The following is a 27,532-nucleotide window of genomic DNA, read 5'->3' as shown; positions in this document are numbered from 1 at the left end:
GTTCAGTGTCACTGATATTGGCTGCTTTGCCTTATTCTTTTGTCTCTAGGAACACCAGACTCCATTAACCATTTCCTAACCTCTCTGAAGGTAAAGTCCAGTTGGCAGATCCTCACCCCTTCCTGGTCACTAAGGAAATTGCAGCCTCCTAGCTATTGGCTTTTAAGCATAAACACCTGCTGAATTTTTCAGTGAAGCCAATGTTCCTCTTTACCAGTGCATTCCTGATGGCTTTGGTGAATAGCACGTCCCCTGGGCCCAAGGTGTAACATAATCTCCTGGTGGATTTTCTGGTCTCATGCAGCAGACCCATTTCAGCATGCCCACTTCCCTACACCTCTCAATATTTTTCTTTACCATTTGACTTGAAAGCACAGCCATTTTCACTCCACTCAGTGTGAATCCTTGTTTTCAACAGGCTCCTAAGAGCCCCATTTAACAGCAAGTTCGGTTCATGTGATTCTTGCCAGAGTGTTAAATTCTGTGTCCCAAGAAAGTACTCCCAAGTCAAAGACTTGAAATCTTGTTTATCTAGTGTTACATTAAACACTGTATCTGAGCAGTGCATTTTCTCAGCCCCCACAGGGGCACAACACCAGCAGAGCAGACAGAACCCAGAACCCAGCAGCCAAAAAGTACAGGAGGAGTAGGCCAGAGGTTAGCCAGAACCTGATAGGAGGAAGTCCAGCAGGAAGTGAAAATGTTTGCTGAAATGTAGCCAGGAGTCATAGCAGCAGGTATTCTAAGATGAGGCAAAATAGAGTGGAGATATACTCTGGCCTGGAGATTTGATTGCATCACGTAAGTCTGCCCAGGTGTGATAAGGGATTCAGAGAAAGATTGCACCTGGGATGGAGATGGTGTGTTGGTGGAGGAGGATTTAAAGAGTAAAACAGAGCCCAGTCTTAAGATTGCTAGAATATTGGGCTGACTAGGAAAAAGTTAATTAAGAACAGGGTAGAAAAGGGTAACAAGCTGGAAACTTTCTCAGGTATAAGACACGACCCTAATTCTTACTCCTGGGGCACAACATGAACATGACAGAAGTAAGGCTGACTTGATACCCAATTTCCTATCAAATCAGATCAGGAGGAAGGAATGGCTCACAAAGCCCATGTTGGGACCGAGTCTGCTAGTCTAGGTAACCTGATTTAGTTAATGAGAATGAAGGGGTACGAAGGCAGGGAACCAGGAAGTTTATGACAACTTGTCAACTCTCTAAATCGGCTTCACTCTCTGAGCAATAGTCACTCAGCACATGAAGCAAAATGTGTTATTAAGTCAGACCTCCTTGGATCACAAAGAAGATAGTAAGGCAACAGTGATAGAAGCAGAGAAAAGCAATAATCAAGTGAAAAAAATAATTGGGTTGCCCGAGGCAAAATATATGACAGATCCGAATGGCCTTCATTATTTCTCAGCTGGAAAATTCCAATAATTTCCTAAATTGCCTTCCCATCTTAAGTGCTTCACGATTCAAATTTATATTATAAGCCATTTCCAGGTGACAGACTAAAATTCCTCAAGTGTAAACATTGTCACTCACTTCAGTCTTCTTGGTGGAAATATTAACAACTGTTCATTGACTAATAAGCTCTTTTTCTTTGCATTCAAATTTAGTCCCAAACTGTGCCAATGCTTATTTCCTGGTACTTCTTATGTTTCAATATTTTAATATTGAACATTTAAAATAATTAAAATATTTAATATTTGAATACTTTGTTTTGAATATTTCCTTCTTATTTGTAACACGTGTGCCCTTCTTCAAGGACTTGCTTATTTAATTGTCCATGTGATTCTGGTGGGTGGCCAATCTGAAGACCATGAATTTTCAACAGTGGTGCCACATAGCCCAAGTTAGACCAACCAGAATCCCTTTTCCAGGAGGAATGTCCCAAGAATGCAAGGACACACAGGGATCAAAATTGATTGGAACTAAGTCGTGTGAGAAACCCTTGTGATGCTCAGATGTTCAGAGAACCTGTGTCTTTCATCGTTCTCAATGTCTCTGATCTTCTATCTGTCCCTGGACTCTTATATTCAATGCTTTGAGCTACCTAATATCCTTTTAAGAAAATCCTTTACACACACACACACACACACACACACACACACACGCACACACACACTTTTAGGTTTAAGAATAGTAGTTTCTATTGTTCACAGCCAAAGAATGCTAACTCAATAGGAAAGGGCTGATAGGTGAAGATTAGAAAAAGATTAGAAAAATCCTCAAGGATTATTAGACTATGGAAAATTTAATCATTAAGGCAAAATGTCATGAAGTGCAACAGGGCTACATTAATATTTTAAATTAGGAAATTAGGAGGCCAGAATACACAGTGGAGAGCTGATAAATAAGGTTGTTGACTGGGCCACTGGGGATACTAAGAATGAAATTCTTAGGAACTAGTAAGTATTTTAACAGATGGATAAATTAAGCTGAATTTGCTCCTTTTTGTAGGTATATATAGACTTTATATCTCTATAATATTAAAAAATTAATATTTTCACTGATAGGACATTACCTATTAGATAAATTTTATTATAACTGATAAAAACTTGCATATATTCTCAAAATGACTAATGCTAAGTAGTGCTCCTCCATACCCAGTCAACAAGTGAAATACAATGGAGATTGAAAAAGACAAAGATTGCTCTGACACTGGTAGTTACTGATACAGAAATAACAGATAGTGCTTGAATATAACTGACAAGTCCAAGGGTAAGGACACCAAGGATTATTTTTTCTAGAAGTCAAGAAAAAAAATGTTTAAGAGTAGTTTGCTTAATTCTGAAATTCACTTGTATAATTCTATATAAAAGTCACCATGTTATATTATCCTACAGGTCAGGGAGTAGCATACACTTCATTTTATCTTCATTAAGAAGAGACAAAATTTCCATATTCATTCAATTCTATGACCCATGGGCAACACATGAGAAAATATTTACAATTACAGCTGCCATGGTAGAAAAAAATAACCCGATATTCATGGTAACAAGAATAAGTCTTTAAGAGCAGCCTAATTTACATTTTTCATGTTCTTTTAAAAAAGTAGTGTGGTACCTATTTTTTTTTCCAGAAAGAATATCAGGCAAAAATGACTACCTTCAAAAAATACAACTTTATAACTTAGAAGTCTGAAATTTGTGTCACTCATTGCAAAAATCTCAATCTGTTGATCATTCACAGTAAGGGAAGCATTCATGTAATTCTTTAAGAATCTTATAAACTAAGATACTTGAAGCCTTTCCCTGTGTTTGAAGGATCTGACAATCAAAAAAGAAAAAATCACTCTCTGTGGTTAGTTTATCTCATGCAACATCTGCAACTTCCCTAAGAGCAAATAGAGAGTGTGTGGATACAATCTCTATAGCTGTGCATTCCCTAAGGCATCCCTCTATCCCCAGGAGTCAAGAAATATGATGTCAGGATTTTCCATGTTTTTGTTCTCTAACAAGGTATATGGCTTATCCTGTATTGTCAAAGAACAAAAAAAAGTATGTGGTGATAATCTAGATATATAAATAATATCCTTAGCCCAGCCCACGACTAACTTAATACAGTAGTTGTAATGGATATATGCATAAGAAATGCATCAATGTTCTACCTGTTAAGGTTTTGTTTTTGTAAAAAAAAAAATCACTTTATAGAAGTTAGATATTGGGGCTAATTGTTTTTCCTTTATAATAATAATAATTTTAAAAGTAAGTCTGGTTTCCTCATTTATGTGGAAATATTCCTGAATTACCTTATTTTACTTGTGACTCCAACCGGATGAAGCTTTTTTACTTTACTTTTGGTGTTTTGCTTAGGAGAACAAAGGATTGGGAAAAGCAGATATGGGGCTGGGGGAGTGATTTCTAAGATTAAAACGTGTTTTTCTCTATTTAAAAATGCTCCATATCTTTTATTTCAGGAGAATTAGAGTCCACATAAGTTTGAAGTAGGCATTACCTGCTGGATGCTTAGAATAGCATTCTGCCCGTTTCTCCTCATATTAATGTATTCCAAGACCATGTAACTTTTTTAAAGTAGATTGAATGCTCTAACATTCTACATCCAAGGATGGTGATCTGCCTTATTATTTTTGGAGAGGATTAATGAGAAAAAAAAGCCCCTTTATTTCACTCCAATAGAAAACTCCATGACTACAGGTTGATAAAGTTCTAATTTTTTATGTTTAGGAACTATTTTAAAATAATTCAATTTGTAAAAGATGATATTTCCTATTGCCCCATTCAGTGCTTCCTAAGGCATATTTACCTCTGTTCTTCATTTAGAGAAGTGGTAAAACGATTAAGACTTTCAGAATTATGGAGCCAAAAATTAAATTTGGAAAAAAGATGTGTAACTCTTACTCTCAGAGAGATGTCTGTCTCCTCAATGAGAAGACTGTAGCCTTTCCTTTCTCAATAAGACTTTTCATGGCCAAATGAAAACTATTTCACCTTTTTGTTCCTACATCTTCCTACCCACCCAATTTGGTAGAATTTCCCTTGGTAAATAGTCAAAGCATCAAACTCTGAGTTCCACTTCTACAGAGTTAGCAATATGTTAGGATGTCATTGCAGGAACATATGAAGTAAAAATATCTTTATCCAACATCCTCTTCTTCACAACCTATATGTAGGAGAATGTGACAGTTTCATTTATTCAAGATAAACTGGAGCTCTATCAGAGTACAAGTGTGAGGGATGCAACACTGAGGAGAACAAGGACATTTGCTAGTCAGTGATGGTTTGTTCTTGCCTGTGTCTTAGTGAGGTAGCTTTGCCCACCCCACCCCCCCCATTATTGGATGGAAAGTTTGTCTTTACTCCAAGGCCATTTAAAGGAACACAGGTGACTTCTTTGCATTTTTCTTCCCTTCCTCGGGGCTTAATGAACTTTGGGTAAAGTTTATAAAACCCAGAACATCTGGGAAGGGATAATTTTCTCAGGTACACTATGAAGTGCCTGATGACAATCTGTTTTTTTCCTATTTGTGAGAATCAGTGATTTTTGGAACTTGTCCTTTTGCATTTACGTTTCAATGCTTTAGTGTTATTTAGCAAGAGATGTTTGAGCAAGGAAGATTAGCATTCCAATTCTTGCTTTAAGGGAGAATCAAGAAGTTATTATAGGGTTTGCTAAGTATCACAGTTGACACAGCAGAGAAATCTTGCACTTTTGGCTTCCTGCCATGTCCTGTGAATAAAGAAGTATGCCATGGTTATTTACAGGACTTTTTCCCTTGAGATATTTTATTCTAGTTCACCTTAACTTATTGCTGATTCACGGGCTGATGTTTTGGGCTAAATGATGATGGAGGAACAATGTTAGCTGTCAGGCTAGCAAAATCTGCTGCAGACTCTTCCATCATCCCACCCTTTTGGAACTTTGCTGTCAAAAAATCCACTCAGGACACTGCCTTTCTTTTACCTCTTCCATCCATTCCCATGAGTACTTTTTCCTATTAAGGTCAGCTGGTAAAAGGACTACATTTACTATTCATGTGTCTGTCATTTGCACTTCACAAGGTACTCTGTTTTTATTAAGTACCAGTCCATCAAATGCCTTGAAGTTCATCTCTTTTTCTATTCCCTACTGGCAGTTGGCTTCAACTTAAGAGGGGAGAAAAGGACCCACTCAGCATTCCTGGGTCAAGCAGTCTTGCGCTAGAAGGCAAAAGTAGTTTAGCTACCAAGATGCTTTGGCCACATCGTCAGAACAGTATGTGATTATCTACTTAAGAGCTACCCCAGGGTATGTTGAAATCATCATTTCTAAACATGGACTTACAATTATCTTGGTAGATCAATGTTTATTTATTGAGTCTTATCCCTTTAGAATTTGAGGTGACTATGCAAGTGAAATACTTTGAAGCTAATCCCAGCCAATTTCCTGAGACTTTATTTCTCTGAATAATAAAAGCAGAGACTTGTTTAAAGACTGTGCTGAGAGTCCAGCAGATAAGAAAGTTGTACAGATAATCTTTAGCATTCATGGTGTAAAAACAAAGTGGGAATCCTTGGTTTATGTAAACTAAACACAAACTACCATTTTGCATATTGTTACTATGATCCTGAGTTGGACTGGTGCTAGCCCAAACTTATTCAATATAAGAAGAGCATTTTCCCATCAAACCCTAGTTTACTTTGGGACTTTTGTTGAATTCAGTAGCACCAGTCTAACCTACTAAATATCTATAGAAAGTACAAACAAACATACAAAAACTCTGCATAACATTTGTGTCAGAGTGATTTAACTAGTTTGTATGATAAATTCTCAGTGCTTATATGTTGAATGGGTGAGTGTAGGTGACAAAAGGAAGAGGGTTAAAATATCAAATTATTACACACAAAAGCAACTTTTTTTCAACATCACCTTGATTTATTTTCCTAGTATTTTTTTTCCCTCAGATGGAAAAATAATTTCATCAGGAAAACAAATGTTTCTGCCAAAGTGAAAGAATTTCATCTTTTAATGCTTTCGTTTAAAAAAAAATCGACATTAAACCAGGGCATGCTCTGCCTCCTCCCCCACCTACCCCACCATTTTGTTGACTACATTTTTTTTTTTAAATCCATTGGCAGAAAACAAGATATTTTTCTCAAATAGAGTGAATATATTTTATTGCTGCTTGGTTTAGTAGATATTTTTCTTAATTGGGAAAAAAATTCTAGGTGAAAAAATTTACTTAACAAACGAGAAGTAGTTTACATGGTCATAACATTTAAATTGCTGCCAAAAGAAAAAAAAATGTAAAAAAAAAGTAAATGTAAAATATCACATAACTTCAAAAAACTTACCTCAATTCTCTATCATTTATCATGTACTATAAGTCAACTTCCTAAATAAGATTACAGTCCTTTATTATAAGCCTCTAGTGATACTATGGTATACATTTAAAAAATGCTACTACAAAAAATTTCTTTTCATTTTGTTTTTGCCTATTGTGTACTTAGCTATAGATAATTTTTGAATAAAAAGCCTACAGTGGTATAAATGCAATAGTTAACTGATCCTGTTTGCTGATGTCCTTTTCATCTTCCACGGAGGTGGCATTTTTAATCCAGCATCTTCTCCTGTTTCTTGCCTTCCTTTTTCTTCTTCTTAGATTCTGCTACAATTGAAAATAAAGAAAAAGAGAAAAATAAGTGTTAAGCTGTAAGCTGCAGGGAGGAAATAGCCACTTTTCTTATAATTGGCCAGGAATGAAAAGATTAGATCGAGACTCAAGTTGCTTGCTCTTGGCAGTTCTCTTGGTAAGTAGAGAAAAAACTGTGTGTGTGGGTGTGTGCGTGTGTCTGTCTGCTTTTGCCAACAGAGCATCTATGAAAGTAGGCAGGAGGAACACAGCCTACCTCTGTGTGAATACCAGAGAGTGCCTGGTATCTTATTGGTTGCCTTCATTTGATGAGCAAAATGTCCTGGGGTCCTGCTTAGAACAGAACTATAGCAGGCATCCCTTAAAGAGTTACCCAGGTCACTGCTCAGTGGAGAGCTACAAGAGCTCTGCCTGGCCCCTCACTTCCCACCTTCCCTTTCCATGAGACTGCTTATTAGCATATTTTCTGAGCAAACAATTTCAAAGTGCTTCCACTCTGGGTCTGCCCTCTGCTTATCTATTTGGCCAGCTATTTATCTTGGAAGGACTGGCTATGAACCACATGCACTCTGTCTGGAGCTTTACCTAGATGGACTCCTAGTCTTGAGTGAAGCAAATGGAATGTGCCAACTTGGGCTAAACTAGATAAATAAATCACTGAGGATTTAAGTCAAAAGACTCCATCCTTTTCCATTCAATCATCTTGTTGCCTCTACTTTCCTAACAGGAGAATGAAATATAGAATAGGACACATATAATTTGGCTCCAAAGGTGAGAATTGCCAGAATCGCTGGGCTGGCAAGTGAGAGAATATTGTTCAATATTTCTAACCGCTTCCCCCATTTGGTTGACAGGAGTAGTAGAAACATACTGGTTAAGTACAGGCTTGGGAGCCAGACTGTCAAAGTTTTAATCCTGCCTGCATCACTAAGTCACTATGAGACTTTGGGAAAGCTAATTAATGTATTTGTGTCTCAGATTACTCACTTTTAAAGGGGCATGTGACTAGTACCCTATCATATAATAGTAACCATACAGTTTATTTCCAAATAAAATGAGTTGTATAAAATCCACTGAGAACAGAATGTGATACAATAGAATACCCTTAATAAAGGTTATCAGTTATCATTAGTGCGATAACAGACTAAGAATAACAGGTCATTAATCTGTATAATTAAAATTCTTTATCATACCCAAGACATACTGACTGAGCAGGTCAATGAATGCTAAGCAACAGACTATCACTGGGACAAAAACAGTGACCAAAAGGGATTAGGGCATTGCTCGTTGGAACATCCCGCCTGTGTCCAAAAGGGCCCTAAGACCTGTGATGAGAGAAGACATGATATGATGCCAACCAGAAATGTTGTATTAATGCATTTCCCAGCTCATACTCAAACAGAGCTGGAAACTTTTCTGTTCCTATGTGCTATCCTCATTACTTCTTAAAGTAGGTCCCAAAGTCCATTACATACTAGGTGAAGTAGTATTTCTCTTTACTGAAATTGTCCTAAGCTTCCTTTACTCAAGTTTCGGGGGTGTATCGTATGCAATTGGGTCAGCAGTTTCTAAGCTTCTGCTAAATTGTCGTCCCCAAATTTATTCATTCTGCCCATGCCTATCCTCAGCTTTCCTCATTTCTATACTGAAAGATTTAATCCTGTTTTTATAAATGTCTCTCTCTTTCAACCTATCAAAGGAGAGATAACACAGAATTTCTAAGTCAAAGATACCTGTAAGGTCAAAGATGGTATTCTGTTTAATTTCTCAACAAATAGACAGTGTCTGAACATTTAACAATTCCCAGACTTTGGCTGACATTTTAAGCAACAGCTGTATATTAGGATGGTGTCCTCAGGGAACAATCCAGGAGGTCAACTGAGACCTACCTCTTGCTTCTCTTATCTCAGTTTCCTCATTTCCCTTTCAGGGGAACCCTCAGGAATTTGTAACCCTTTAGGTCTCCAATAGTGCAGATGTTTGTGGCAATAATTTTCTTATTTTGACTAGCATATCCCTATTTCATATGTAAGTCCAAGTAGATGCCATACTAATTAGGTTTTTGTATACATTTATTTTATAAAAATTCAAGTTATTCTGAATATTGAACACTATTTGATCTACCTCATATAGGTTGTCCATTTCAAGGAACACTTTAGGAATGGGAATCTTTCCCCAAATTCTCCTTGATAAAGGTGAGAATACACCCTCTCTGTTACCTGAGCCTGACATTTATTTATTTATTGTTTATTAATTGACAGCTTCCCAAATACCAGGAAATCAACCACTGGCCTATTAATCTGCACAAGGCCAATCAACTGAATTTCCTGACACTACAGGCGAGTCATCACAGCATTGCCCAGACATGCCACAGGCCTTGAGTCCACTCTGGGCTCAGGCTAAATAGACATATGGGGAGTCTTCAGTAAACAGCAATGGAAAGAAGGAAGAATTTTCATTTGCAATAGGGTTGATTTGATTTCTCACATAAAAAATTGTCTGAATTTTTGCGAATAAAGAAAATCAGGTCAGTAATATTACTTCCAATCTAAAGCAGGTTTTTTTGGTGACTTTTGTGCAATTTAACTGACAGAATAAATGAACTTTGTCACTGCTTCTCTCTCTGGCTTCAAAAATTTAACAACCTCTCAATCTTTACCTAGTATACTTGAAGCATTTAAGAGAGTATTTGAAATTTATACTCTAGAAAGAACCTGGATCAACTCCATTATGTAACAGATGAATAAAGAGAAACATTCAGATCACCTCCCTTTACTTCAGTCTTCGTACTTCGCTTTTTTCAATTAACCAAGAACATTCTTTTTTTTCTCTCTCTCTAGACTTTGGCCTTCAAACCCACTCTTCATTCCATCAACCCCACACTTTACTACTACCTTTGTCTTGGTAGTGCCTCCCATCCTCCAGGTACCAGCTTTGACATCACTCCTCGTTCGTTGATCTCTCTGAGTTAGCTTTTTCTCTTCTCTTCTGAGATCTCTACCATTGTAATTGCCATCAAAGTATAAGCTGTGAGAGGGCAGAATCTCTACTCAGTGCTGTACCTCCAGCCCTTAACACAGTGCCTTGTGCATAATAGCTCATGAGTAAATCTTTAGTGAAATAGATGGATCCGTAACATGACAAGAACACATCCTACCCATCTTCTTTATGAAGGTTCCTTAAATTTCTTTGCTTCTTTTCATCTCAGCCTTTATACCTTATGTTCTCTCTGCCTGCGTGAATGTTTTTCCTCCTGCTATCCCAACTTTGCTCAACAAACACCTACCCAACCCTAAGATCTTAGGCTCAATTTTGCTTCCCCAGGGAAGCCCTCCCAGAACTCCCAGACAAAGCAGGTTCCACTCACAGACACTCTCATTGTATTTTCCAAAATCAGAATTGAACTTTTAATTTTGTTCCTATTTAATATACATCTTCCCCTTCCTATGAGGGTGGAGACCATATCTGTCTTTTGCATTTGTATTTTCAGTGCCTGATACATGACAAGTGCTCATGAAATACTTGCTGCACACAGAGTAGACAAATGAATACTTGAATGGGAAACAAAAAGAGTTAACTATTAAGGTATGGAAAAGCAGTATCTCTCAAGGAAAGTAAAGATGTAAATTCAATCAGCATCTTGCCACATTTAAGTCTACCTTTTTTCTCCCCCCTGCCCAAGTCCACCTTTAAAAATGAAAATTTTATGAAGAAGAAAATTACCAATGTACATACATGAAATTTATGCAGATTTCTTAACAATTGTTCTTATCTTTAAAATAGAGACCTGAATGAACTCTGTAGGTAAAACTAATGTCCCATTTTAGTGGCCTTTCGAGGTTACAGTGAGAGAAATGTTTACAATGAGCATGAGAGCTACAAATTGGCCTGGTGCTATCACTGAGTAAAACCAAATGCTTTGTGTTAAAGTCATAGAGCAGGTACTCTGGAGGGTTTTGAGCATAATAGGATCCCCACCCCAATGTGAAACAGTAGGGCACCTTAGTTCACACTGAACAGAGCAAAACTGGGGAAGGAAATATACACATGCCACACATCAAATGACACCCCAGGCTGCAGGTTCCTCTTCCCCACCTGGATTGAGACTGCAAAGCAGAAATGGATACAAACAGGAAAGAAGCCATTGTCAAAATGTGACAGCAAAGGGCACCCGCCTGAGAGGTGCCTTGCTCTGTTCCCACCAGGACATCATCACACTGGCATCTTACAGCTGTGCCTTTGGTACGTTTTAACTTCCCGGGTTTGCAAACATTCATCTTTTCTTTGGCCCATTTTTTAGTTGATATGGGATAGTATTCTTTATAATCAGGATACAAAGATGAGAGAGGATGGTAGGTGTGAAAAACTTTGTATTATTTGAATAGAAATAGATTGTTTTGTTTAAGATAGGTTTGAAAGTGTTTGGTAAGTCCTAAGACTTTCCTAAGAAAAAATACCCTGGAAAGAATTCAGGCTTCTATCTAGAAAACTCAAAATTTAGCCAATAAAATTCTTTCCATGCATGGTAACTACTGATAGGAAAGAAGACAGGCAGTGAGAAGAGAGGAGCAATTAATATAAGCCATGCTACGATAGGTTCTGAGCCTGTGCTTTTTTATATTCTGAATAAAAATAAATCTTGATGAACACTAAAGTAGTAAGTGCCACCAGAGTCTTTTGGTTCAGTGAGACAATGAAGAAACAATGAAGTTTTGTTAGCATCATACTGAATACAAAGTCCTAACCTAAAGAATTGGTTCAAATTGATGTCTGCTACTTGCCAGCTCTATGATGTTGGGCAAATCAATTATTCCACCTCTGTTTCCTATGAACTGGGGATGATAAAACCTATACCCTCCTCAGAGGGCCATCATGAGTATCATGTGAGATTGTGACACACATGAGATTATGATACTCTAAGATGACATTTACCACCACTGTTCAACAAAACATTCATTTCTTCATTCAGCAAATATGCAGTCCATATCCGCTATCAGGCACTGTCCTAGATGTATAAAGGTGAATAAGACAAAATTCTGCCCTGGACATTTCAAGCAATCTTTTTCAGATTGTGGGAGACTCTTCCAAAATTGTAACGTGTTCTAAAAGCATATATTTATACTAAAGAATCACGAGTATGTGGCAGCTATTGTTATGATTTCAAGGTCTACTTTCTTCTTGCTAATTTACTGCATTCCAGAAGCATGTGATGTAAAACTGCGGTCCCCGAATTCCAGGGCACGGACTGGTACCATCTGTGGCCTGTCAGGAACCCAGGCTGCCCAGCAGCAGGTAAGCAGCCAGCTCATCTGTATTTACAACCACTCCCCATCTCCCCATTGCTCACATCACTGCATAAGCTCTGACTCCTGCTATCAGTGGTGGCATTAGATTCTCAGAGGAGTGGGAACCCTACTGTAAACTGCACATGTGAGAGATCTAGGTTGCAAGCTCCTTATGAGAATCTAATGCCTGATGATCTGAGGTGGAGCTGAGGTGGTGATGCTAGCACTGGGGAGCAGCTGCAAATACAGATTATCATTAGCAGAGAGGTTTGACTGCACAATAAAGTACTGCGTTTGAATCATCCCCAAACCATCTCCCCACCCCCACCCCTGGTCCGTGGAAAAACTGTCTTCCATGAAACCAGTCCCTGGTGCCAAAAAAGTTGGGGACTGCTGATGCAAAAGATTGAGCATCCACTGGGAGAATGAATTACTAGGGAGAAAAAGTATACCTATAGTATTAATAGATTTAGCCTGCTGAATGAGAGAGTTTAGCCCTGAGTTATTTCATTCTTCTTGAAAAATATTAATTATTTTTCTGATTTTAAAAGTATTACAGGCTCATATGGAAAATAAAGATATATATACATTAATGGAAATTAACCATAATTTCACAATATAGAAACAATGCTTTTAACAGTGGGTTCTATTTATGATCTCTTTCTATGACTTTAGGTAGGAATCTATTGACAGTTGACATGGTATTTTATGATAAAAATTCAGTGAATCTATTGCCCATGCCACTACATGTACTTTGAAACATACCTGAGTATTATTCCTTTATGTCATTCTATTCCATATTTTTTGTAACCTTTCCTCTTAGGTAGGTCAGTTGAATTGTTCTAACTTCTTGTTATAAATAATGATGCAGTGCTGTTTTTGTTCACAAATCATCATTATATATTTAGATTTTGCCTTAATATGGATAGATTATTATTAAATAGAAGAGGATTTGCTAAATGAAAGGTCAGGATTTTTTTTTTATTATTTCAGAATATTATGGGGGTATAAATGTTTAGGTTAGGTTACATATATTGCCTTTGCCCCACCCAAGTCAGAGCTTCAAGCATGTCCATCCCCAAGACGGTGCGCACTGCACTCATTAGGTGAATGTATCTATCTCCTCTTCCCCCCTCCCATCTGCCTGACATCCAATAAATGTTACTGTCATATGTAAATATATGTGTTGATCAATTAATACCAATTTGATGGTGAGTACATGAGGTGTTTGTTTTTCCATTCTTGTGATACTTCACTTAGTAGAATGGGCTCCAGCTCTATCCAGGATAATACAAGAAGTGCTAGTTCACCATTGTTTTTTGTGGCTGAGTAGTACTCCATTATATACAATACCACATTTTATTAATCCACTCAAGTAATGATTGGCACTTGGATTGTTTCCACATCTTTGCAATTGTGAATTGTGCTTCTATAAACATTCGGGTGCAGAAGTCTTTTTTATAGAATCTCTTTTTTTCCTTTGGGTAGATGCCCAGTAATGGGATTGCTGGATCAAATGGTAGTTCTACTTTTAGCTGCTCCAAATCAGGACATTTTTAAAGCTCCAGATATGTACTGGCAAATTTATTTCCTGAAAGGAAGTACTAATTTAAATTTTTATCAGTAATTTATATGAGAGTCTATCACAGCAAACTCTCAAAAGGCAAACAATCAAACAATGTGCATCATCTTTTTTCCATCTTTTCACAGGCCCTTTACAAACAGGATTGCCATGTAGTTGGTACAAGTAAACATCTACTCCCAGAAATAGGGTTGAGAGAAAGACATCAATTTAAAATTTTTTCAAAGACCTTGAAGGGAAATGTTTTTCCAAAAAGTAGAAGACTTGAGAATTCTGGAGTAAGCTTATCTCATTCTCTTAGCAAAAAGTATTGCTTTGGTTATTTATTTTTAGATGGCCTGTTGCTGTGTATACAGAAAAACTAAAAAGAAAATTAGTAGATGAAATGATTGAGGATTAAGGGGATCCCAGATTTTAACTAAAGTGAGTCAGTCTCTGCTTGCTTCTGACTTAAATAAAGTAACTTTGGGTCATTAAAGCAATGGGAAGAAGTATTGATTAGAATGATAATATGAGATTTGCTCCTTCCAAGAGGTAGAATTTATATTAGAAGGAGGCTAAAAACACTCAGAAATGCACATTGCAGATTCAGAGGTCAAAGAAGCCAGCAGGACAGGAACAGCTGGAGGCATGCCACAGAGATGACTCAAAGTTCACTTTTGGAGACTTGTTTAATAAATCACAAGAACTCATTAAAGGAAAAGGATTATATTACTGTCAAACTGTACTATCACAATGTAAATATGTCCAAAAGCCTGGATATCACCAAGATCCTTTTAATGCTTTGTGAACCTATTTAAAAGTAACTCACTTGTGCTTAAGAATTAACTGCCTAGATACCTGGAAATACCCAATCCCTCATCCCATGCCAGCTGTGCCTCAGAACTGATAATAAGGCTTGTCAAATTGTGAAATGTACAACTCAGTGATCCAGGTATTAGAATCCAGGTACTAGTTGGCTAGGCTTCCTAACATGGCACCATTTATTCAATTTCCAAGTATTTCCAATTAAAATGGAGTAGCATATATTAAGTGCACAACACAAGAAGACATTTCTATTTAAAAATCAATAGTATAATCTTTTAAAAATTTGCTCAAAATATTAACAGATATAGTTCAGTCCAATACTTACATAATAATTGTGTTGTCTCTTCTTCGACTTCTTAATTGTAGCACCACTTGCTTCATTTCATCTTTTATGGACTCAGTGCATTTACATCATGTATGGAATTCATATACACATGTATGCACACACAGAACCACCCCTCAGTGCTACCCACGTGCTAGTACTTCTCTGTCTCCATACCTGTTCTTTCCCTCACTGTCCACCTTCCTTTTCACTCACCAACTCTCTATTTCATAGCGATGCCCCCTACTAGTGCTTAACTATCTGCCCTTCTGCACATGTTTGCTTTCTGACGCCAAGTATCTGTGAATAGAAGATTGTGTACGTCTGTGTCTAGACGTAGACTAAACATGTCTGGACCCTTTCAGTAACCTCTGTTTTGCCTCCATTCATTTGGGGGGGTAGTTCAGCAATTAACTGCATCTCCTCGAAATAGGAAGTTCAGCTGTAAAGCACTAGTGAATAATGTAGATTTAAATACAGATTTAGTGGAGGAGAGGAAGAAATTATTTTATCAACCAGAGAAAAATTAATAAAAACTCCCAAATATATGTTATTTTTCAAAGCAACTCACCCAGCATCAGTAGACTAATGCCTCTCCCTACTCCTCACTGACGTCTTTTCAGCCTCTTTCCCCTCCTGTCTCTCCATTTCCCCTTCTTTCGGGGAACTGAACACACATGAGTGTGCTGGAGTCACTTACTGATCTGCCTTCTATATATATACACATATATATACATACACACACACACACACACACATACACACATACATATATATGTATACTAGGTACTCATATTTTTAGCTCAACACATCTATGTCATCCTTATTAGCTACACCTATTTAGACACACACACACACACACACACACACACAGAGCGAAAGCCATAGATGGGAAATTAATACTTGGGTTTCTTCTTTTCAGCAAAAGCTTCTGCCCTTCCTCAATCTGTAGGCCACACTCAAGACCTTGCACTTCTTGACTATGACGTCCCCACACCACACAGATTCACTGACTTCTTCCACTCCCAAACAGGAAAGAAGAACAACTATCTCCAGGACATTCAAATATTTAAGAGCTTATTTCTGCAATAATTAGGGCACAGGTAGAAAATATGTCTTAGTATAAAATATTGTGAATTATATCATGAGCTTCTGTCAGAATTGAAATATATTATTATAATCAGTAATAAGTAATTCCCACTTAGCACATCATTATTTTCTATTATCATATCTGATGTCTAATATAATATGACCATGCTACTGGGAAATCAAATTATGATTTATGGAAAAGGAGGACAGCTTGAACTCTAGAATATTTAAAATTTCAGTAGGTACACCTTCATAAATCTTTTCTTGTTTGCTCCTTAGTGAACTTTTTTTTTTTTTGGTTCAAAAAAGTCAGACAGAGATAGAGATAGAATCAATGGGCTAAAATGTGTCTTTCCTAAATATTCATGCTGAAGTCCTATCCCCGTACTTCAGAGTGTGAACATGGCCGGGTGCGGTGGCTCATGCCTGTAATCCTAGCACTCGGGGAGGCCGAGCCAGGCGGATCGTTTGAGCTCAGGAGTTCAAGACCAGCCTGAGCAAAAGCAAGACCCTGTCTCTACTAAAAAAAAAAAAAAAAATAGAAAGAAATTATCTGGACAACTAAAAATATATATGAAAAATTAGCTGGGCATGGTGGCGCATGCCTGTAGTCCCAGCTACTCGGGAGGCTGAGGCAGGAGGATCGCTTGAGCCCAGGAGTTTGAGGTTGCTGTGAGCTAGGCTGACACCACGGCACTCTAGCCTGGGCAACAGAGTGAGACTCTGTCTCAAAAAAAAAAAAAAAAAAAAAGAGAGTGTGAACATATTTGGAGGTAAAGTCTTTACAAAGACAATTAAGTTAAAATGAGCTCATTAGGATGGGCCCTAATCCAATCTGACTGGTGTTCTTACAAAAAGGAAATTTGAACACAGACACATACGGTGAGGACATAAGGAAAAGATAACCCTCTATAAGCCAAGGAGAGAGGCCTCAGAAGACAACCCTGCCAACACCTTGATCTCGGACTTCCAGGCTCCTGAGCTGTGAGAAAATAGGTTTCTGTTTTTAAGCTACTGAATCTGTGGTACTTTGGTCAGGGCATTCCTAGAAAACTAATACATCCATGAATTAGATTTCAGTCTATATTTCACTTTTGTAGATTTTTCAGAATATCCTCATCAGCTATAGAAGTACAAAATGCACGTGAGTTTTTTATTATTTTTTTATTTGCCCTCCAGAATTAAAGAAAAGTTTTAAATTTTAAATCATTTAATGATGTGACTTTGGTACTAAATAATGTAGGATTTTACATGTACTAACGGTTTCACAAACGCTTATTGCATTAATCCTTTCACACACCTCCACACCTGTCCTCCCAGTCCTAAGCAGGTGAGCTAGGTTTCCCCACCACGTGATTCCCCACTACCTGGTGCTTCCTCTCACCCCCACAGGCCCAGAGCTCTGTCTACAGTAGCAGCAAAGGGTAGATGCAAAGACCTTTCCCTGTACTTCTCTATATTTCTGTTTTAGTTTGGGGTTGTTTTTTTTTTAATTTTATTTCAGAGTATTAGGGGGTACAAAATTTTGGTTACATAAATTGCTTTTGTACAGTTTGAGTCAAAGTTATAAGTATGCCCATCACCCAGATAGTGTGCACTGTACCCATTAGGTGTGAATTTACTCATCCCCCTTCGCCCTCCCACCTGCTTGATTTCCAATGATTTTTATTTCCATATGTGTAGGTAAGTGTTGTTCAATTAGTTCCAATTTAATGGTGAGTACACGTGGTGTTTGTTTTTCCATTCCCATGATACTTCACTTAGAAGAATGGCCTTCAGTTCCATCCAGATTAATACAAGAGGTATTAGTTCACCATTTTTTTTCCGTGGCACAAGAACAGAGACATAGACCAATGGAACAGAACTGAGAACCCAAATGTAAAACCATCCTCATATTGCCATCTGATCTTTGACAAAGCAGACAAAAACATATGCTTGGGAAAAGAATCCCTATTCAATAAATGGTGCTTGGAAAATTGGATAGCCACATGTAGAAGACTGAAACAGGATCCGCACCTCTCACCACTCAAAAAAATTAATTCACAATGAATAACAGACTTAAACCTAAGGCATGCAACTATAAAAATTCTAGAAGAAAATGTCTGGAAAACTCTTATAGATATCAGCCTGGCAAAGAATTTATGAAGATCCCAAAAGCAGTCACAGCAACAACAAAAATAAATCAATTGGACCTGATCAAATTCTCTACATGTTTTAGACAGTAGTCTTCATACCAGCTTAATTTATTATTCTTGTGCATCTGGGTGAAGATCAAAAAAAATTGTTTTCTATTTTCTGTAGAATGAAAATGATTTCAAAAGCCTCTCAAGAGAGAGTGTTGTGAATACGTTAACCTGCAGTAAATATCTAGGCCTTGCCTCCTACGTGCACGAGCAGGGGGACACCAGGAAGAGGTGCATCTGCTTCTTGCTTTTTGGATTCCTGATGAGCTCTTCCACAAATATCATTTGCTCCTCTAGAAAAAGACTTTATCTTTTTCTTTTCACGGCTTCTGTGTGCTGAGCAAGAGCCAGCCTGCTCTAATTTCCCTGTAGGTTCCCAGAGGCTTTGCATCAGTGCTGAACTGGGTGGAGTCACTGGTGCCAAATGTTCCCACCGGCAGTGCCTGTTACCAGGACAGCCATAGCTCGGATGCTGGTGCAGGACTGGAGTCACTGTGAATCTCACAGCAGAGAGAAGACGATCCTGAATCCAGCACAGGGTCCGTCCTGGGAGGCCAAAGGGTATAACAGGGTCCTTTGTACTGCTCTTTCTTACTCTCAAGGAATGTAGCCCCATGAAAGGACCCGAGCTTTAGAAACGCAACTCCAAAATGTATCACTTGATTTCAATGCAATTGTTATACAAAGACAAGCTTGGGCCAGAAATTATCTGACAGATCTGAATCACAAATGACCCCAAATATGTTTGTATGAAAGTTTTAGGATTATCATGGAAACAAAAAACAGATTATTCATTTCTTTGTCAATACTGAAAGAGATCGTTCAGGGAGCACTCGGTTTGGGAAGCACTGGTATAATAGAGAACAACTCTGGAAAGGGACTGTCCTGACTTCAAGTTCAAGTCTGACCACCAACGGGCTGGGTGACCTTGTACAAGTTGCAACTTTACTGTCCTAGTTGGCAAAATGTGAATAAAACTCCTTTAGGCTGCTGTGAGGATTACTTGAGACAATGCATTCTAAGGTATTAGTATAATGTCTGTCATATCATAAATAATATACAGGAATTACTTTTACAATGCTTAATAAATGACAATAGCTACATCTTTAAACACAAGTAGAAATCCTCAATTCAGAAGTTAGAAGAGGAAAATGCAAAAGCTTCAGGGGGTAAAAAAAAAAAAGTGGATCCCTCATCCCAATAACTAATTAGTGTGAACATTGTTCTATTATGCAGCCTTCCTTAATACTAATTATTATATAGCTGTTTTGTGTGTGCACAGCTAATGAGCCTCAGAGCTTGGAATTTACCCATGGAGATGAAAGCAGACACACAGTGTGAAGCAAGCCCTACAAATATTTATAGTTCCTAGTTCTCACATCTGCCCTGGCAATTAGGACCAAAAATTCCTTAATAAAGATGGGAGTAAAACACCCACATGACTCATATTCCAGGTGAGGTCATTTTGTTTTCACGGTGATTTCTCTGTTAGTTTTTGAAGCCAATGAATGAATGATGAGTCCTAGTGAGCCAGACCAAGACAATTTAGTTGGATACATCATTCATTCATTCATTCATTCAAGTCAGTATTCTTCATTGCGTTTCTCTCGTGGACTAGGGACTATGAGATCTAGTAATTTCCCGACGTGAATAAGATGTGACTTGCAAAGAGTTTCTCTATTAGGAGAGGCAGCACGGCATAATGAAAGCCTTATCAGAGGAGTGCCCCTCTTACAGAAGGCACTGACTTAATATTTGGGAAGGGGATCCTGGGAAGTTTTAACACTGATCTCTTTTCTAGTCCTTGAGCAAAACAAGCTCTTTTCAGCCTCAGGGACTTTGGATTTCATGCATTTGGAACACTAGTATGACTAGCCCCTTCTCTCTCTCTCAGACCAAGTTCAAAAGTTAACTTCTCAAGGATGCTTTCCCTAGTCACTCTATCTAACCTCCTCTCTCCAAATTTCTCTATCACTTGACTTTGTTTAGTTTTTAAAGTTGCTTATTCCAATATGCACTTACCATTTTAATCATTATTTATTTCTTTTGGTCTTCACTGTCAACCCACCACCACTCCCACTGGAACATAGCAGCAAGAGGGAAGGAAACGTGTTTGCCTCATATCACTAGCACTTAACATACTATGTACTCCACTGCAGGCTCTCAACAGATTTTATAAATAAATGAATGAATCAAAATGATGCCAAAGGACTCTCCACTTCTCTTTTCCATAGCATTTGTCACTTTGTGCGGTACATTGGGATTTATCACTCTGTTTCTCCTAATGCACTCACTATAAGACCATTAAGGTCATTCACTTACCCCTAGAGCTAACTCTAGCATATAACACCTGCTCCATAAATATTTGTTGATTGAACAAGCTAGGTTTTACAGAAAGAGCAGGAATATATGAAGAACAGAAGAAGGAAAACAGTTCCAGGTTTCAAGGACTACTGGTGCAGAGAAAAGGACATATAAGACATCTCAGCCTACTCAGCTGTCTCTGGGAGTTTGGTGTATCTGGGGCAGAACCCACGAGCAATGTCTGGAGCAAGGATCAGTCCAGAGCCCAGTCAGGATGGTACATGAGCAAGACCTGCCACTGAGGAGTCAGGACAGCTCTGAAATTCATTACCTTTCCTTGATAAGCAATGTACATAAGCTGTATGGTACAGACGCCGGGGAAGGAGCTCTGTGTACCACAAGAGATCTAGAGTCAAACTGCCTTGCGTTCAAGTCCTGGCCCCCTGCTTATTAGTTGTGTCACATATTCTAGGCATCTAACTTCTCTAAAACCTCAGTTTCCTCATATGTAAAATTGGGGATGATAATAGTAACTATTTCATAGAGTTTTTGTGAATCTTAAATGACACCATGTGTGAGCAATGTCCTAAACTTTACTCAAAACACACTATGCTCTCAACAAACATGAACTATAATTACTATTGTTGTAATCACCATAATTCTCCTTTTGTCTGAAAAGGTGCTGAGAGAAACACTCACTTCAAGAAATTCATTTGGAAGGAAGGAAATAGTCTTAAAAATACTGCATATTTACTAAGCATTTTTACCTATAGTACTTCATTTTGTCTTTACAATGATGCCAGGATGTTCTCATTGTCAACTGCAATTTAGAGAAGACAAAACAGGTATCGTTCTAATAAGAAAAGGGAAAAATTAGATCTTCCTATTTCAAGTTCAGTATCATGGATACAAAATAAAACATAGGTGCTAAAAGACATTTCCACAAGCAGAATGAAAAAGAAACAAAGCTCTTGAGACCAAACTGAGTAGGAATGTTTCTCTCTGATCAAGAAGGACAGAATTCCCACAAGGCACCCCGTGCTGCCTCTTCTGGTCAAATGCAAGGGCAGTCATCAGCAACCTTGTCAGGGGGTCTCTGAGGGGAGGGAGCCGGTCTTAGACTAGCCTGTGGTGGGATTCTGCCCCTTCACCTCTCTCAACACAGTTAAAAGTCTGCCAGCCTCGCAAAGCCCATCCACACAGTGTTGCCATGCTCATGCCTAAAGGATGTCAGTGCCCAGAACACAGAAAGAAATGTTGGGGAACTTCTTTTATCTTTAAAAGAACTAACAAAAGAATCCATTTAGCAGGGGAGAGAATTGAGAATGCTGGGAATATCACTTTACTGACCCCATTTTTCCCATTTAATAATCAGCTGCCAAAAGCTGTGTCCTGCACACAGTTGAGTCTTGCACTTCAACAGTTGCCGTCCTTTTGATCTTCAAAGATGAATTGTCAAACTTAAGAGAGGGCTAGGCAACTTTCCAAAAAAGAGCAGCAAGATGGCAAAACTTTTCGAAATAGCTGGGAAGAAAGGAAAGCAACTGGGGTTATCATGAGCAGGGAAACTTAACAAGGGTCTGGTAATAGCAGAGTGTGGATGGGTATGCACGGCAGGAGGGACTGACATTCGCTCCCTGAACCTCCTGTAGCACAGACATCCCTCCATGTGTTCCCACCTCTGCCTGTCCCAGAAATCATTTGAGAATGTCCCTCGTACAGACAAACTTTTAGATAAATGTGAACACCATGTTGGCTTATCAGTGCCAAAAGGAGCTTGACAATACCCCTTTTAATGCATCTTATTTAAAAAGCAACAACTGATAATTGACAGGTGAACAATAACCCAAGATCCTAGAATGTTCCAAGATGATCATTAGGCAAAGTGACCTGTGGCCCCAAGGAAAATCTCAGCTCATGCTGGAACCTCCCACACAAGCCCCAGCTTCAGCCTCAGCTCGGCTCTGTACTCCAGCAACAACTCCCAGAAGCCCACCCCATGGGGCTGCACCCACTCCCACAGACGGGACTGCTACAGCGCCCTCACAGATGGATCTGCCCTGGCAACACCACCTGTCCTGGCCATCTTCTAATTCCACAGTGTGCCCATCCTCTAAGGAGACCAGTGAGAAACATTTGTGGCTTGGGGGAGTGTTATTTGCCCTCTGAAGAGTTCTCTGCTCTGACATTTTATACAGTGCTATCAGCAGAGACTCTCATCTCTCCTTTCTTCATGGTTCACAGAACAATTATCCCTGTAGCAAAAAAAAAAAAAAAACAAAACTGGTAGCTCCAAGGAGGAGAGACCTAACTCTCTCTACAGTGGGGTAGTCACTGTCTCAACATAAGATTACTCCTGGCAACTTTTCCTCTATGGAATACCACCAATGCCTCGTCCAGCTCCACAGGAGAGAGGGGCGAGTCCGATACTACACTCCATCCCATGCCGACACTCCTGCACACTTGGTGGTGGATTAACTCAGTACATACCAATGCAAGACCCTTTCAGCTTCCTTCTTGTGTCTAGAGGTAGTGTCCGGGAAGTCAAAGACATATTTCTCAGACTCCCTCACAGCAAGATTGTTCTATGAGACTTAGTTTCTATCAAGCAATCACACCTAAAAGAGACAGGGAGGTAGAAGTGACAAACTAGAAATCGGTGCCAAATTTGAGGAGACTGAATATTCCCACGAGAAAGGAGATGGAAGTGTCTGCTTCTGGGGGGACATCTCTGGTGGTGTTTCCAGTGTTCAATTTTTAGCATTATAGATGCTGAGCAGTGGGCAATTTCAGCAGAAGGATTTGTGCCAGATGAGTAACATGTATGATTAGATATTTCTCCTGGATCTGTTGCCTTTGGCTGCATTATTCTTGGCCTTGCAGCATCCAAGCTGGATCCTCTAGCCTCCTGGAGAGTCTCTGAACTATATAATACCTTGAATAAAACTCTTTCTGCTTAACTAGCTAGAGTGGATCTTGCTGCATCTAAACACCCTGACAGATACACAGTTTTAATTAATTAAATTAATCTTAATTAATTAAACTCTTAATCTCTTTTCCTAAGAAATTAAAATCACAAGTGTCCAACACAATTGTTCACCAATTTATTCCTGCTAAACTATGGTCATCGTTAAGCAAATTCCAGTTACCATCTTTCAGTCAAGCAACAGTCCTTCCCAAGAATAACACTCCCTCCATCCTATGTTCCAAATATGCATCCTTTAATTCTTATGTCTATATAAGAGTAACAGTACTTCCTCTTCTTCCCAGTATATAACATAGAAGTGGATGGCTACAAGCTCTCCTCAGATGAAGTGGGTTCCCACACAAGAGGATCTTCAGGTAAGGGTTTCCAACTTGAAATCCAGTATCATCGAAATTGTGGACTGAGGCTAGAGTGTATAGAATTTGCACAATATTGACCATAGCAATAGGAAGAACTGCTTCTATACCTCAAGAGCTAATGCTATTAGACTGGACTGTGATGAATTTTAAGGCCATTTTTTAAAAAAGTAAGTGAGATATTTAGTAATTTCCCAGCATTTGGATGGCCACTCTAGCTATTAAGCCTCCCTCCACCTCCTAGCCAAGTCTTTTAATCTGTTAGCCTCATTGTTAGTAATCAAGTCACAAAGATATTCTCCAGCCTCCCCTCAATTTATCACTGGATAGCCACAGCCTTACTAACATGTTTATGCTCCATTCTAAAATTTAAAGAGCATATTTTTCATACCGAAAATCAGGCAGTTTGCATATTAATCCATTACCATTTTCCAAAACAAATGAGGTCAGAAACCAAGCAAAGGAGTTCTGTCAAACAAATAAACAAACAAAACCCAAACAAACAAACAAAACAGAGGCTCATCTTCTATTTGATAAGAATCATAGTGAAAGGAAAAGTAGGGACTTTCTGGCTCTGAGCTCAATGACCGTATTATATGGAATGCGGTCATGTGCCCCATGCAACGCTCCAGTCGGCGAAGGATCACATATAGGACACATATAGGACCACACTGTGGTCCCCTAAGAGTATAATGGAGGTGACAAATTCCTAGCACTTGTTGATGTTTTAGGCCAACCCATTACTCACGTGTTTATGCTGATGCTTGTGTAAACAAACCTACTGTGCTACCAGTCATATGAAAGTGTAGCACATACAACTCACTCTGCTACTATACAGCGGGATGGACATGGATAAGTCATAGATTTCTTTTTTTTTGTCCTCATTTGTTACATGAGGGTCTGATCAGATAATAGGCAAGGTCCCCAAAAGCTCTACCATTTACAGATTCTAGACACAAAGATGTATCTAATATGACCAGAATTTCATGAGTTTATAATACCAAGAAGACACTTGAAAAAGTAATGGGTCTTTAGTGTCAGTCTGACTTTGAATTTGAATTCTGGTTCCACCCTTTACAAGCTGTGAAACCTACAGCAAGTTGCTTAACCGTTCTCAGTGTATGCTTTTTCATGTATCAAATAGGATAAATAAAATTCACTGCATAGAGTTGCTTTGAGACTTAAATTAACTGATGAGGAGCTCCTACCCCAATTCAAAATTACTGAGTTTCTTACTTCTCTCTATTCTCTTTATGCACTGAATTAAAATGAGAAAGCATCGATGACTTATTCTTTCCTGAATGGGGGAAGAAAACAATTTACGATTGTATCACTTTGAGAAAAGTTTAGTTAGATGACTTCTTTACTGCAGTTTCCACCAGTCTTTGGTGGATTTAGTTTGGAAAACCTTTTTCCATTTAGCATCTATTTATTACACAAATATTTTTTCTGCACCTACTATGTGCTACTCCTTGTTCTATGCACAGGGGATATAGCAGAGAACAGAATAGGCCAGGACCCTGTCCTCCTGAAACCTATATTCTGGTGGATGTCTTCCAGAACAGTCTTAGAAATAGTACAGTAGAAAATGTCTTCTTCCACTCAGCCTATCAGTAATGGGCTTTCCAGAGTTCACCTTTGCCTATTTCAAAGGAAAATAAAACCCATGGAGGTTAGTTCGGATCCATATGTGACTTGGTTAAAATTCACCAGAGTACAAAAGAGAACAGAGTACAAAAGAGTTAGCCAAATTTTGACTCTGACAGTTATTAGAGATATACCTTTGGGCAAAGAAATTAACCAGTGTTCCTCAGTTTCCCTTATAATAATATTTACCTACAAAAATATACAGGTGTTATGATTTACTATAAGTAAAACACCTAGAACAATTCATAAGAGTAGAAACAGAATAATGGTAACACAGATTCCATTTTATTATTATTTGCTTTTCCATTGATCAGAAGAAAATGAGCTATCTTAAAGTTAGAGACTCACAAAGGAAAAGCTATTACATCCATTCTGGATTACTTGAAAAAAAAAATAAGACAGAAATATATACAACTCACATATGATACTTGTTACATTTTGTTTAAACTATGAAAAATATGTCATGGAACTTGTGTCTGTCCCATTAAGAAAATCTACCTGACACATTTCCCTGGCTCAACTCCTACGATAAGATTATCCTTCGTGCAGAGTGTCTAGTGTCAAAATGACATTTATAAAACTATCCACTGTTGAGAGAGCAAAGATTGGTTAGTTTTAACAAAGGTATGATATGCATAAAGAGAAGTCTTCATTTTAATGACCTATAAATTGCATAACTAGTAGTTTGAAATACAGAGCTCACTCAGGATAATCCCATTTTCAATTAATTCTATACCTTAATTCATTTATATGCATGAAAATTACAAAATGTCTATCCACTTGAAATATTTTTACTGCCATTTTAAAAGTTGAAAGCCTGAAACAAACTTTTAACCTTCATTAAATATTATTAGATAGGAAAATGTAAAAAGGTGAAATATTCACCAGTCCAATTAAAAGGAAGACTTCACTTAATGTATTTACCAAATATCCTTAGGGGTCTTTCTTAATCAAGTCTCCTGATTTGCCCTATTTATTCTAAACTTTTCAACATTTTCCATATTCACCCAGCCCCACTCTTCCCCACCTAATCACTTTCCCATTTTTTAATCTGCATTCATTAAGCTGCTGCTTCTTTCTTCCATAGAAGAGTACAAGGACAGTGTGTCTGTGTGTGTGTGCATGTGTGTGTTATGTGTTATGTGTGCCTGCATGTGTCCATTGTCTCTTGTCAATGGATTTCATACCAGAGCAGTAGTTCTCAAATTTTGGCCGCATCTTGAAACCCTCTAAGGAGCATTTAAAATTTTAAAACTACTGATGCTGATATAGTTGGTCTGCGTTATGCCTGAGCACTGGGATTTTTTTTAAGTTCCCACCAAATATTCTAATGTGAAGTCCAACTCCTGTGCTAGAACGTGGAAGCATCCTTAATTTCTTTTCCTTTCCATTCTATATTTATGCTGAATATTTTGGTTCTACAGCTCAGTTAAAAATAAATTATTCTGAAGACTGTATCTCTGAGTTCTTCCATTTTTGGAAATGTTTCACTTCGTAGATATGGCTACTGATCTTGACTAGATCCATGTGGTTGCCTCAGGACAAGTGACATTTGCAAAGTTGGCACAAGCACTTGAGTGCAGGCCCACTCATGCATTCCCAAAACACGCTACAACAAGCAGAGATTTCTGTGATCTGGAAAGGGCAGCCTGAATCCTAGATCCATCATCTGCAGGTCCAGCCTATACCTGACCATCCTGAAGTTGGATGTAACCATTTTCGTGCACCACTCCATCAGAGCCCAAAAAGCAGGGCTTGTGAAAAGAGTTCTTTCTGTCCACCGGCAGCAAACCAGCCAATCCTCAGCCTTTGGGAAATTTTTTTTTTCCTATTTTCAATTATTATGAGAATTTACTACATCATTATTTTACTGA

General features: G+C 38.3%; 1 protein-coding gene across 3 annotated transcripts in view; it reads right to left on the bottom strand.

Annotated features, from left to right (window-relative positions):
• Positions 1-6,357: 6,357 nt before the first annotated feature.
• PTN (pleiotrophin) overlaps positions 6,358-27,532 on the bottom strand; it is a 102,501-nt gene continuing 81,326 nt past the window's right edge. For 2 of the 3 annotated variants that reach the window (XM_045564430.1, XM_045564431.1), the window contains exon 5: positions 6,358-7,112. In XM_045564430.1, the coding sequence (XP_045420386.1) occupies positions 7,057-7,112 (56 nt within the window). In that variant the 3' untranslated portion in view covers positions 6,358-7,056. The remainder of the gene's footprint in view (positions 7,113-27,532) is intronic. The other variant, XM_045564432.1, reaches the window with a different exon arrangement.

Source organism: Lemur catta, chromosome 11 (assembly GCF_020740605.2).
Source record: "Lemur catta isolate mLemCat1 chromosome 11, mLemCat1.pri, whole genome shotgun sequence".
Lineage (NCBI taxonomy): Eukaryota > Metazoa > Chordata > Mammalia > Primates > Lemuridae > Lemur > Lemur catta.
Note: the sequence above shows the minus strand (reverse complement) of the source record. Positions and strands in the feature narration are given on the sequence as shown.